The sequence below is a fragment of the Triticum urartu genome, chromosome 6 (assembly GCF_003073215.2).
Source record: "Triticum urartu cultivar G1812 chromosome 6, Tu2.1, whole genome shotgun sequence".
Taxonomy (NCBI): Eukaryota; Viridiplantae; Streptophyta; class Magnoliopsida; order Poales; family Poaceae; genus Triticum; species Triticum urartu.
In genome coordinates this window covers 549,987,046-549,999,791 of record NC_053027.1, presented here as the reverse complement: position 1 = coordinate 549,999,791, position 12,746 = coordinate 549,987,046, and the positions used below count along the sequence as shown (strand labels likewise).

At 43.3% G+C, this 12,746-nt stretch overlaps 1 protein-coding gene across 2 annotated transcripts; it reads right to left on the bottom strand.

Annotated features, from left to right (window-relative positions):
* Positions 1-1,421: 1,421 nt before the first annotated feature.
* Positions 1,422-5,652, bottom strand: LOC125515206 (RHOMBOID-like protein 12, mitochondrial). Of its 2 annotated transcripts, XM_048680644.1 has the most exons (9): positions 5,224-5,650; positions 4,970-5,090; positions 4,747-4,842; positions 4,525-4,644; positions 3,382-3,492; positions 3,082-3,111; positions 2,728-2,832; positions 2,590-2,631; positions 1,422-1,925 (listed from the first exon to the last, which is right to left on the bottom strand). In XM_048680644.1, exons 1-9 carry the CDS (start codon positions 5,559-5,561, stop codon positions 1,839-1,841), a joined length of 1,050 nt encoding a protein of 349 aa, XP_048536601.1. In that variant the 5' UTR covers positions 5,562-5,650; the 3' UTR covers positions 1,422-1,838. The 2 variants fall into 2 exon arrangements, with proteins under 2 accessions (XP_048536601.1, XP_048536603.1); XM_048680646.1 differs by lacking the exon at positions 2,728-2,832 and having other exon boundaries at positions 5,224-5,652.
* Between the last annotated feature and the right edge of the window lie 7,094 nt (positions 5,653-12,746).

Sequence of the window (12,746 nt, the reverse complement as noted above, 5' to 3'; positions counted from 1 at the left end):
TTTGTCTAGTCTGAAAGTAACTGTATTTCTTCTGATTCTTGTCATCTTGTGTTGAGTATGATGGTTTCTAAGTCTCTGCATATACGGCTTCTGAATTTGCATATAAGATTTGATATCTACAGATATACAAGGGTAAAATCGGTCAACCAGATGATACTATAGAATTGTTTGAACATTCCAGCATATCCTAATTAAGTATGTCAACTGGATGCTAAACATTGTGGCCTTGCATTTTTTATTTTTAGAAAAAGAAGCATTGTAGCAAGCAAAATAAAATAAAAATAGTGGGAATCATGTATCTAGATGTTGGGGAATGGATTCAGTGCAAAGCAATATAACAGGAATTTCACAGTGTAACTATCCTCTCCTCTTTTACTCCTTATAAACGGTCTCAAGGAATATCATATCAGGGAAAGATTGCCTGGCCAATTAATTCACTAGGTTTGGTTACATTATCTGGCCAGTCAATGCACTAGGTTTGGTGTGCATATTGCTGCAGCACTGCAGAGTTTCTGATTAGTAAAATTTTGCATGCTGCAGAGCATGATAGCTTCATCCCTCTGAAATGCTGAACCTGTACTGGAGCAGTTTGAAGTTGAGACTCATGCATTGGACCGCCAATACTAGCAAAGCTTAACAGCGTATGAACATGTTCACTCCCCAACCACTGAAACTTGTAGAACGATCTTGACAAACATCACGTCGGAATAAAATGTCGAGGCCAGTTGGAGTAATTAATTCACTAGGTGTGCTGTGTAACATTGCAGAGAGAGCGACTTGACTCTTGACTGAAGACATTTTTCAAGATGCAGAGCATGGTAGGCCTTGAACTTCATCCCTCTGAAACAGTGATGAACTGTCACAAGAGCAGTCTAGACTCTGCTTGCAAGGTGACACAATCACACAAGAAAATTCACTGGTACTTGAATCACGTGGCACAAGGTCTCGCCGCCTGAAACGGTCGGTGCTCCTCTGCTTCCGAGCGCCATGGATCAGCGGCGTGCTCGCCTAGTTGCCTTCCCCGTCTTCTTCCTATGTTCGACGAAATGCATCTATTGGAACTGGGGAGGAGGAAGGAAAGCGTTTGAAAACTCAACGCTGATTTGTGTATGACTCCAGATCCCGCCTGCTTCTGCTGTGTCGGTGTGAGTGCGGTGTTTCTACTCTGGCACAAGCTCCTTGTTCATCAGGATCATCCGGAGCGTGTGCGTGCTCTATGGCAGGCGTGAGTGAGGTGGAGGCCTGCTCCTGCTCGCCGCTATGTTTTTTAACGGCAGTTGGTTCATGGGTTTATGTTATCGGTAACGGAGACTGTTCGTGTCATATATGCATATTTTGTAGATCATCGATATATTCTGGTAACTGTCCTGGAAAATGACGCAAATTTGGTCACAGTGCATCCATCCGCTACCCACAACCTTTTCGAAAAAATCCGTTACCCACAAGAGGCATCAAGAGTTAGCCTCGTGCTCATTGATGCATTTGCAAAACACACACCACGTGGGTGAGTAGCAACAGCAGCAAGGCCTGATGCTAGCTACAGGTATCAGGATAACATGAGATACAAGTACATCCATGCGACACGCAGGGTCGCACACAAAAGATCAGCGCATCACCGTCGCAACCGGCCTACTAACTGCTGCAATGATGTTATCTAGACTTTGTTTAAATATTTCTACATCAGAAACTTGGATAATAAGCGGCATGGTCCACGAGTCGGCCCTCAGACCGTTGATAGTAGTCGCATAACAGCAAATTTCAATCTAAGAAGTGGCCACCAGGGTGGAAGCAAGCAGGCCCTTGGATTTGCTGCATGTGAGTATGAGTAAACTGCATGATCAGATCCAGCCCTTGATTTTTGCAAAGGCAACCGCCGCGACTAGGGCACCTCCCAGATGAGAAGAGCCTGACACGCGACTCCCACCCTACAAAAATGAATGGGCGAAAGTTAGTTCTATTCTAGATCAGAAAAGGCATGAAGAATTAATGCTTATCAAAACATGAATTGTACTTGGGTACCAGATCATCAACGACAATAGTTTGACTAATATGCAGAAATGAGAGGTTGAAGACATATACACATCTTTAACTTTAAGGAATGGTGTAGTTTGACATGGCTTGACTAGCATATTAAATGGTTGATGCTGTCAGGCGAGACATCGACTTGAAGTAGATGCATTGCACTAAAAAGTAGACGCAATGATCACCAAAAAGGTGCAAACATTAGAAGAACAAACAGGGATAAGTACAACCAGCCTCCCTAGGTGTGAATATTGAGCTATATTTCCAACCCCAGGTCGATTAAAGACCAGGAGTTCTATATACTGTATGGTTCGTGTGGTTAAGCACCACACCCGTGCATTTCACAAATTTTCAATATATGAGTAACAATACATGAAAGTAGCAGTGACACTACCCGCAAAAAAAAAAGTAGCAGTGACATTGTCAAAAAATCATGGCCAATGAACATAAGCAACTGTGGCACAAATCACATTCATTTATTACTAGATTTGTTTGGTACCTGGATTTAGCAGAGAACAAATATATAAAGAAAACCAAATAGATTGTAGATGAAAGTTAGATAAATACCTTCTTGACCCTCCACAAATCAGCACCAATCAAACCAACTCCCTGAAATAAGTAAAGTCAGAGAAATTATGTCCTCACTACCTAGCACACCCACATGTTTATCAGATTTCCTTTCAATAAAAACAAAAATCTTCTCACCACTAATGCAGCTGGAACCGGAATGAAAAGGTGCAAGTATAGTAGCTTCGTCGGATGCAGAAATATCTCAAGAAGAATAATTGCATTAACTGCAGCACTTGCACCCTGAGTGACATGAAAGGATCATATTTAGTGTGTAACAACCGACACCTTCAGTACACATTCACTAATGGCGTCCATTGCATCGCCTCTGATCACCAAAATTTCCATCCAAATATTTTTTCTTGGTGTACGGTGACAAATAGTTGGTTGATTGGGGCAAATTTCACTGTAATATATGATGTACTCCCTCCGTAAACGCTCTTATATTAGTTTACAGAGAGAGTAGTTATTATAAGACAGGAAATCACTTACAAGACAGGGAGTTTTCCATCCTCCAAAAACCTGCAAGAGAAGCATTACTTATTAGATTAGGAAGATTATCGTGCAGCTTGAAAAAAGGATCTGGATCCCAGAAGCTTTGCTGGCATCAAGTAGCTAGCATGGGCAGCAAAGTGACTGAATACCAGTCTTCTCACATGAAAGTAACAGGAAAAAATATGTACTAAATCAGAGATAATATAATCGTACCATAGGATTTTATTTGATAATCAGAACTAATTGATGCTCAGGATTTGGAATCCAGTTCACTGATGCATAAAGTAAACATATTACCTCTTTTCGTGGAGCTAGAAAAATCTTTTCTGCCAGGTAGAATACAGACCCAGTAAGTGCTCCAGTAACGTACAGTTGGAAAAGAAAACCAGGACCAAACGTGCGGGCAATCTAATGCACAAAAGAAAAGAAAAAGAAATTCAACATGAGCAAGGAAGGTAATACTTTGTCATCACAGAAACATATCAAATGATAGTACTCCCTCCGTTCGTTTTTATAAGGCGTTTCAGACAGCTGAGTTTGAACTGTTTAGTACACTGTCTGAATTTACTAAAACGTCTTATATAAGTGAACAGAGGGAGTACTGATAATAAACCACAAGGTTGGTGATAAAGTATCATTGCTCTTTGTTAATCCTAAGGAAGGAATCCGGTTCAAGTTACGAAAAGTCAGTCTACATCCATATGAGCAACAAGTAATATGGATTGGAGGGAGTAGATAAAAAGCATGGTAGAGCCAATTCACTCCTATCAAACATGATATTATTTCTTGAACACGGTCATATGATTTCAGCATCTCTTTAATTAGGAACAAGTGAGTGGTACTGCACACTTGCTTGGAATGTAGATCACATATTTCGAGTCCAACAAAAAGAACTTTCCAAATGCATATACTACCGCAGCAACTCCTAGATCATGCGTAATGTTGGTCTGAGTGCCAATACAGGAGAGATAACAAATACCCCCTCCATCCGGAAATACCTGTCATCAAAATGGATAAAAGGGGATGTATCTAGATGTATTTTAGTTCTAGATACATCTTTTTTTATCCATTTTGATGACAAGTATTTTCGGACGGAGGGAGTACTTAAATACAGGAAAGCCAATTCACTCCTTTTTCAGATAAAGGAAGCTTTATTGATCTTAGACAAGTACATGAACCAAAGTAAATGCAAGTGAACTTCTACATTTAACTGATACTACCTCCGTACCTAAATATAAGACATCTTATATTTAGGTACAGAGGGAGTACAATTGAACCAAGACCACTGCACTCCCGGTTGAGAGATCGCGACACTAATTCAGTAATCAGTCCTATCAACCAAAGTTATGCAATTTCAGCCTGACAAACAAATATGTGTTCCATTTCTGCATCGTCAACAGAACAGAAGAGATGATAGTGTGACAAGAGTGAGTGTCTTACGCTCGAGCCGAAGAAGTAGAGGCCGACCATGTTGTTGAAGAGGTGCTTAAGGTCCATGTGGCTGAAAGAACTGGTGAGCATCGTGTGCAAACGCCCACTCGTGAAATTGTCCAGCGAGGTCTGCTCATCAACAAAAACCATCAGGTCATATATAGACTCATAGTACCACAGTCTTCAGTCCAGACCACCACATTAGAAATTAACTACCAACCAAGCACCAACCATGAAATGTTTCCTCATGAACATGGGATCCACGTTGCTGGAGGCGGTCGTGAGCAGCGTGTGCAGCCGCCCGCCGAAGTACATGTCCAGCCAAACCTGCTCGTCCGTCCACAGAATCATCAGGTGACAGTGTCATAGTGGATTAGTGAAATCATGGCCAGCACTTGCGAGATCAAAGCAAAAGAAGTCACTTGGGTAACCATCAGGTCACCAAGACACTGACCATGTGAGGATCCGTGATGAACCTGGGATAGGCGAGCACGCGCCAGAGCATGAAGACGGACAAGTTGGCGCCGATGAGCGCGCCCACCATGTCATCAGCCGCGGCCGATGTCCAGAGCGCCCTAGGGAAGGGAGGAAGGGGACGCCAGAGTAGAAGCTGTGAGTAGACGATCAAAAAAGGCACCAACTTTCTTCTCTTCTCCCCGGGCGGAGACGGAGCAAGGACGTACGGTACGGTACGGACCGAAACCTTACCAGGGCGCCGCGGCGTGGAGCAATGCCGACGACGGAAGGGGCCAGCCCGAGGTGGCCCGGCCTCGCTGCGGAGCGGAGATCTCGAGGCCGGGGGACCCAGCGCCGCGCGCGGCCGGCACGACGGCCGCGGCGCTCGTCGGCAGGAGCGAGCCGGACGGGGAGCGGGGGCCGGGTGCGGGCGGGGAGGGGGAGGCCGGTGCCGCGGGAGGGGAGGAGGAGCCGAGGAAGCGGCAGCGGGGGATGGGCGGCGGGACGGCACGGCGGAGGGCTTGCCGCGCGAGGAGGGGGAGGGGCTGCAAAAGGAGGAGCCTTCTCCCCTGCAGCTGCAGGGCCGCCATTCTGTTCCGCCGCCTAGCTTCCACGCCAAGCTCGGGCTGCTGTCCCCGACGGACCCGCCCCTGGGTTTTGATTTGGTGGAGTGGAGTTTGGGAAACGGATTTCCTCGCAGGACAAAATTACACATTTGGTTTTTCAAGCCTCTGGCGCTATGAATTGGTCTCATAGCTCGAGAAACACTACAATACGATCTTTATACATGGAATACATAACACTCTATGGTATCTTTACGGCCCCTCGACGGTGGAGCGCCTTGGTGCCGCCGCACTTTTGTGGAAAACCCCTCATTTTTCACGGAAACAACCCGCACTCCCCCGGTCCACACGCCCTGCCACCCGGTCCACTGTCCACGCATCCTACACCGTCGTTGCCGGGCCCGTCGTCGTGGAATCCAGTGAGAATCCATTTAAAGTTGCATGCAGGCGGTTCCCAACATATTGTGCGGACACAGCTTCTTTCTCGTTCCATGCCCTTTTTCAATGGTCTCAGAGAGATAAAATTTCCATTTTTAGCTATGGAGTCACAACCGGCGGTCACAGTCGCATTGTGCTGCCCATTCCGATGGTAACGTATCATGATGGGTCTATTATTATGTCAGGCGGTTTCCATCACTCCTCGGGTCTGTTGGCATTTCTAGCTCACCCTGTTCGGCGTGGGCCAGAGATTGTGCGGGGACACGCGCGTGGGGGGTGGCGCTGGTGCACATCTTCGACTGGATTGTGCCAGATGGGGTGGCCGGGATGGACATGGACATGGATGAGAAATTCAAACTGGCACTTCAGAAAAAGGTGCCAGTGAGGGCCATCGTGCGCCGGCGCCTGTCACCCGGCACGTACCAATGAAGGTGATGGCCCGACCTTGCTGCTACCGTTATAAATATGTATACACAAAAACTATGAGTTCACTACTTGTGTGACTCCTTATACAGGTTCAGATCCAACATCATCATTTAATAAAAACTCCTGTAAAACTCATGGACTCAAATAGGGCCAACCAGCCCGATAACCATTACAGATAACCGAAACAATGCAATGTTCTGAGTTCTGACCAACCATGACATTAAGAGTTCAACAAGCTGAAAACACAGCAGATATGGACGAATCGCGCCTAACAACTAAGAAAAGGTTCCAACACAAGACCAACAGATGGACGGGAGAAACTAAAGGTAGCGAGTAGCGATAATGGCCACCATTTTAAATTTACTCAGAGAAACACAATAGGCTTTAGACCAACATCATGGCTGAGCACACACCTCAGGCGCCACCCGTGCTAGAAGCCCCCCATGCTTTTGGAAACTGAAAACTGCAAAAAGGAAGGGAAAAAGCGACAATAAAGAATAAGTTTGGCTTCAAGATGTCCTCGATTGATATACTAGATAGGAGAATAGCATGGCAAGCAGTTTGATGTAGAGGAATGCAGCTTGACTAAATTCCTTTTGTTTGAATTCAAATTGCCTTTGTTAATAACATGGGCATATAGCCATCAGACGCCTAAAGATTTAATACTCACAAAAGCTTCACACTGACAATACGCTGGGAATAACAGTAAAACTGAAAACAATGAGTCAAACGCAGATAAACAACATTTAATCCTTGCTGAATAGATGACAGTGTAATCTACCAACTGGAAGCACAGCTAAACTACATTTAGGAACATGAACATCTGCTATCTTCATCAACCTTTGTACATTTAGTACTATAGGATACTGGATACAGATATGTTTTGCAAACGGTTTCATACACGGGTTAATGTGTAATTACAGCAAACTTGTTAGAACAAGTAGGAAAACCGCATAAACATACTAAAGATGAAGTATGACAAAAGGTAACTTACAATTTGAGAAAGAACATTTTTCCTTGATGCTGATTTTCTTATAATGCACACCACATGTACTCAGGATATTCAAAATTTTGCGAATTCCCGCATCAACCTTTGTACATTCAATCTTCACAACCTCTAGGTGGGCGCAGACAAATGATTGTTTTGTTGTTTCTGGGACTGCTGTTGCTCCTACAAGGTTCTATCAGAAAGATTACCTTTAGTTAGATCAATCGAATATACATGATATTTCTTTTAATAACAGAGCAATATCTTTATATACAAATAATATACCTCGGTGTTACCAAGCTGAAGAGTGAGCATCTCAAGGAGTGGAGAGTGTCGGAGAATGCAAACTAGATCAATAGTCGTGAACCACTCATTGAGGAGCAGAGTCTTTAATGCGCCAAATAGGGGGCACCGTTCTAAGTCCCATCGGTAGATAAGCTGGACATATTACACGTGAATAGAAAGAGAAGTATAAGGCTCAAGATAAAATAACTGAAGTTAGTAGGAGCTTCAGGTACTATTAATTTTGAAAGTACACCTAAGAAAAGAGAAGACTACGCCTCAAGCACCGGAATAACACAGTTTATTCAATTAAGACTCCATGTTATTATTAAACCAATGATACAAGAGCCATTTGTATAGATAAAAATGCCAAGCAGTGGTAATGAAAAAAAAGGAAGTTGCTTAGATGCAGGTCTAACAATGGATAATAAGTAAGTGCAAGCGTACCATTACAGGTTGAGCTATCAACTCCAAATTGACAACATTGGACAAACCATTGAGAAGCACATCTCCCTCTATGGGATAAGTATGACAACCACATTCACGAAAATCACAACCCCTCATGTTCTTCTCACAGTAATAATGGCACTCATGGCCAAGCCCAATATAGGCCGTTACTAGAGATGGCATATCCTCAAGGAAAGGGGTCACACCATCAAAATAATCAATTTGCAATGAGTTAAGATCTGGAGCAAAAATCTGAATGTGGAAATCCTCAGGGACCATACAAGAATTGGTGATGCAGAGACGCTTTAGTGATTTGGATGATATCTTCCGCGCATAAATGTCACAACCTTGCAACTTCAGTTCGTCTAAGACCGGGCAGCCCGAGAAATTCAGAGCGGAGCATGTAACATGTTCAAGGTGTAAGATCTTCAAGTGACGAGAGAGGAGAGGCATATCTAGGGTAAGTGGGGAATCTTCAATGTGACCAGCGTTGAGCAGAAGCTCCTTAACTTGGCACTCTAGAGCGTACATGATCAACACCTCCAACAGCTCAGGGTTGGTGTATAAGTCTTCATGATCCGGATAATCCTCAGGGCATGTACTGATCTCGCACTTGGTGAGAGGTGAGTTTCCACGGAGTTGGATGAACAGGTTCACCAATTGTTTGCATCGCTCGCAGTCGAAAGCAATGAAGTGCAGGCTGGTGGTGCGCCTCCATAGTTTGCGCCACCTCGTGGCTAGCACACAAGTCTGCAGGGCATCTTCGGGCGGAAGAAGGGACAACACGTGCCGGAGGAGGTCATCGGTGAGGTCACTGAGGCAGTCCTTGCCATCCTCTGCGGCCATCACAAGCTTTCTGTCGAACATTTAATGGGTGTTGAGGGAGCAAGCCAAAAAAATCAGTAGAAGCACGAGAAAGCACAAAGTTGATAAGAGTGACAAGGTCTTAAGAAAATGGAAGAGAATGCAGCATCACCTGGGCAGGATGCTCTGGCCGCCGGAAGCAGCGGAAACAATCAGGGAGAGCAAGACGCCTCCTCCCATTCCTTCGATATTTAAACCACAAGGGAGAGCAGGCGATTCGGTGCTGTCCCTGGATTCCCTGTCATTATTTTCATGATCATGAAATCGTACTATGCTCCGCTAATAATTGCCGTGATCGAAAAAAATCTTATGAGAATAGGTCCTTTTTCTCTAGACCCATGTAATCACATGCCACGTGTCCCCACAGATTTTCCTTTTTTAGAACAGTCCCCAAATATTTCAAAACGCCATTTTTCTACAAAGCCGTTGTTCCACTTTTCTCTCTCTTCAAATCCACAAGATCGTAGGTTAAAAACAAAATCCACAAGATCGTTCCACAAGATCATCTGTGATATTTCCACGAGATCTTCCCCAGTAAGGCATTCATCGGCGAGAGCAACCAAGAAAAATCAGCAGAAACACCAACCAGATCGAGGAATCATCTGATTTCGCCCCTTCCTTTAGAGAAAAACAAGAAAAGAAGAATGCAACATCACCTTACCTAGAGTCGTGCACTGGTGGAAGAACGGGAAGGGCAGCCGAACGACAATTCACCCATCCTCCTATATTTTTTGCTGGGTGCGAAACGGGATGGGAGGAGTAAAAATGGCAAGACCACTTTTTAGGGCTAAACATGAGCGATTTCCCTCCTTTATCCCCCCACACATGATCTCATGACGTAGCAAAGATCAGATGATTACACCAAGTACCAATGGCATTGCAACCAATCAGGATAAGCGGCCAACAAAGTTTGAGAACCGCTTGTTCTCGCTACGCTAGCAAATAGAACATGGGTTACCAGGCATGTTTCTCTAGGGTGATGCTCAAACTATATCTTCACACAATCTCTTGCCATTTGCTCAAAGTGGCAACACTAGAATCAGTCGTCGACACGTCCGTCCGGTGCACTGATCATAATTGCTCATCGTTTGCACCACCTCCACACAATCAACCTAGAAGATCAGTCAAAATTCACCTGATCGTTTGGTTTGCGCCGTGAGAAGACCTTGATGTAGAGCAAGTGCTTCAGACATGCTTGCGTCCTGTGCTATATCTTGATGTTTGCCGCAGCTATGAAGTTGACCGTGCTAACCTAAATGGCAGCTCCAGTGGCTCCTCTCAGCTATGTAGTTGATTCAGTTATTTTCTCATAGAAAACATTTAAACGAAAGGTTTTTCCCAGCCTTTGTTTCTAATATGACCGTTATTTTCTTAAGCAAACTCTGTTTTCCTTCTCTAGCATGCAAATTTTCATATGCGTTGTTTTCCTTCTCTAGCATGCAATATTCATATGCACACACGAACAAATAAGGTTGAACACTTCAACGGGAGGAAGCAAATATGCATGCTGCATGCACAAGAACTAGGCGTCGCCTTCCTTAAACCAGGTTCAAATCCGACATCTCATCTAGAAGAAGCCCAACATCTAAACAGTTTTTGCTAAAGTAATTGAAGTAAAACTCATGTAGAAAGAACACGCGAAGTCACACACGAGCCCAATTTCCATTACTGATAGCAGAATGATAGCAGTGTTTTGACAAACCATGACATTACAAGTTCAACAAACTGAAAACCGTGTCACTGACTTGCATCAAACAACCAACAAAGCCAATTCACAACACAGGACCAAAAGATAGAAAGCAAACACACTGCCGCCATTACAAATTTATTATCCGGAAAAATATAGAAGGATTGGTGACAAACATCACGGCAGAACACACATCTCAGGCACCAATGGTGGTGGAGGCCGCAGCGGCTTCGCGGCTCTTCTTGGAACTCAAACTGCACAATACATGTCAACGCATAATAAATTTGACTACAACATGTCCTTAGTTGATATATGCAGATAGGGGAATAGGTTGGCTAGTAGTTTGATATAGAGAAACTATCATGCAGCTTGACCAAATTTCTTTCCTTATTTATTTATTTTTTCAAGGCGGTCTCTTGACCAACTTTGTTTATTTGTGACGTCAAGATATACTTGACCATTCAGACGCCTCAAGACTCTAGGGGCTTCGGAATGACAATATGTCAGGAATAATAGTGAAACTGAAAACAATTAGGGAAAGAAAATTCTCTTAGCTGAATATATGACAATAAACTCTAGCAACTAGAAGCACTATTTTCATCAGTAATAATTAGTCAAAAGCCCGAGTACCAAACCAAAATATTTTGCTTGGATGGTACAGATTTGTAGGCACATGGCAATATGTAGTAACTATTGTATTACCATCACTAACTATGAAAACTTAACAACCATTCTCAACTCCAACAACATGCAATCAAATTATTACTATCAAATAATGGATAAATGGATTTGTCATAGTTAATGCGTAAGCACAACAAACATGAACGAGTCAAGTAGGAAAACTGCAGAAATATACAAAGCATGAAGGATATCAAGGGCAACTTACAGTATGACCGAGAATATGGGTCCTTGCTGTTGATTTGGTCACGAAGTATGCCACATGTACTCAAGATATTGACAATTTTGTGAATCCCCCCGTCAATTCTACATTCAATGTTGACAACCTTAGGTGGGCACATACAAATGATAGTTCTGTTGTTTCTTGAGCTCCTATTGCCCTAACAAGTTTCTATAAGACAGAAGACATTCAGTACGATCAATACAATATACATGATAATTCCTTTAGTAACACAACAACATATTTCAGTACACAACATAGACCTTAGTGTTCTCAAGCTGAAGAGTGAGCATCTCAAGAATCCGAGCATGCTGGAGAATGCACACTAGGTCAATAGCCATAAACCACTCATTGAGTAATAGAGTCTTTAGTTTGTCAAATATAGGGCGTCAATTTAAATCCCAGCTCTAGATAAACTGGACAGATAGCAAAGCAACAAAATGAAACTCTCACACTCTAGAAGAATGTAGGTTCATAGGAAGTTTGGGTAGATAATGTAATTTGAAGCTGGAAAAACAACAAAAGAACAAAACAGGACTCGAGGACTCGATAAGATGAAATGATTTAAGTTAGCACGGTAGATAATTTATTTCAAACATAAAGAATGTTGAAATTTAATTTTAAGTCCCATCGGTGAAGAGCAAACTGTGGTAATGAGCATAAGTATATGCAGGTTTGACAATGGATAGCAATATTTACAAGAGAAACTATGGGTGGCAAATAACAAAAGGAGTGAAAAAGGAAGTAGTACAAGCATACCGTTACAGTTTTGCAAGCAGCTAGCAACTCCAAATTCACAACATTGGATAAACCATGGAGAAGCACACCCTCGTGGACTAGATAAACATGACAACTATAGTCCTTAACATCATAACCCTTGCAGATAAATTGCACACATCACAGCATAGAGTGCCATGCCCAACATAAGATGTTACTTGAATTGGCATGTATTCAAGGGAAGGGTGAAGCCAATAAAATTCGAATTGCAGTAAGATAAGACCCAGGGAAAATATCTGAACATGGAATTCGTCAGGGAAGTCATAGTTGATGGTAATGCACAAATGCTTTAGTGATTTGGACACTGTCTTGCATGCAACAATGTAGCAATTTTACATCTTTAGATCCTCCAAAGCAGGGCAGCGTGAGAAATTCAGACTAGAGGTTTCCAGGGTAACCTTGTCA

Coding starts and splice junctions, on each gene's coding strand:
- LOC125515206 (XM_048680644.1), bottom strand. CDS start 5,561: ATGGCGGCCCTGCAGCTGCAGGGGAGAAGGCTCCTCCTTTTGCAGCCC. Junction 3,493..4,524: donor TCTACTTCTTCGGCTCGAGC/GTAAGACACTCA, acceptor TTTGTGCATTAG/ATTGCCCGCACGTTTGGTCC. Junction 3,112..3,381: donor TTCTAGCTCCACGAAAAGAG/GTAATATGTTTA, acceptor CTTCTCTTGCAG/GTTTTTGGAGGATGGAAAAC.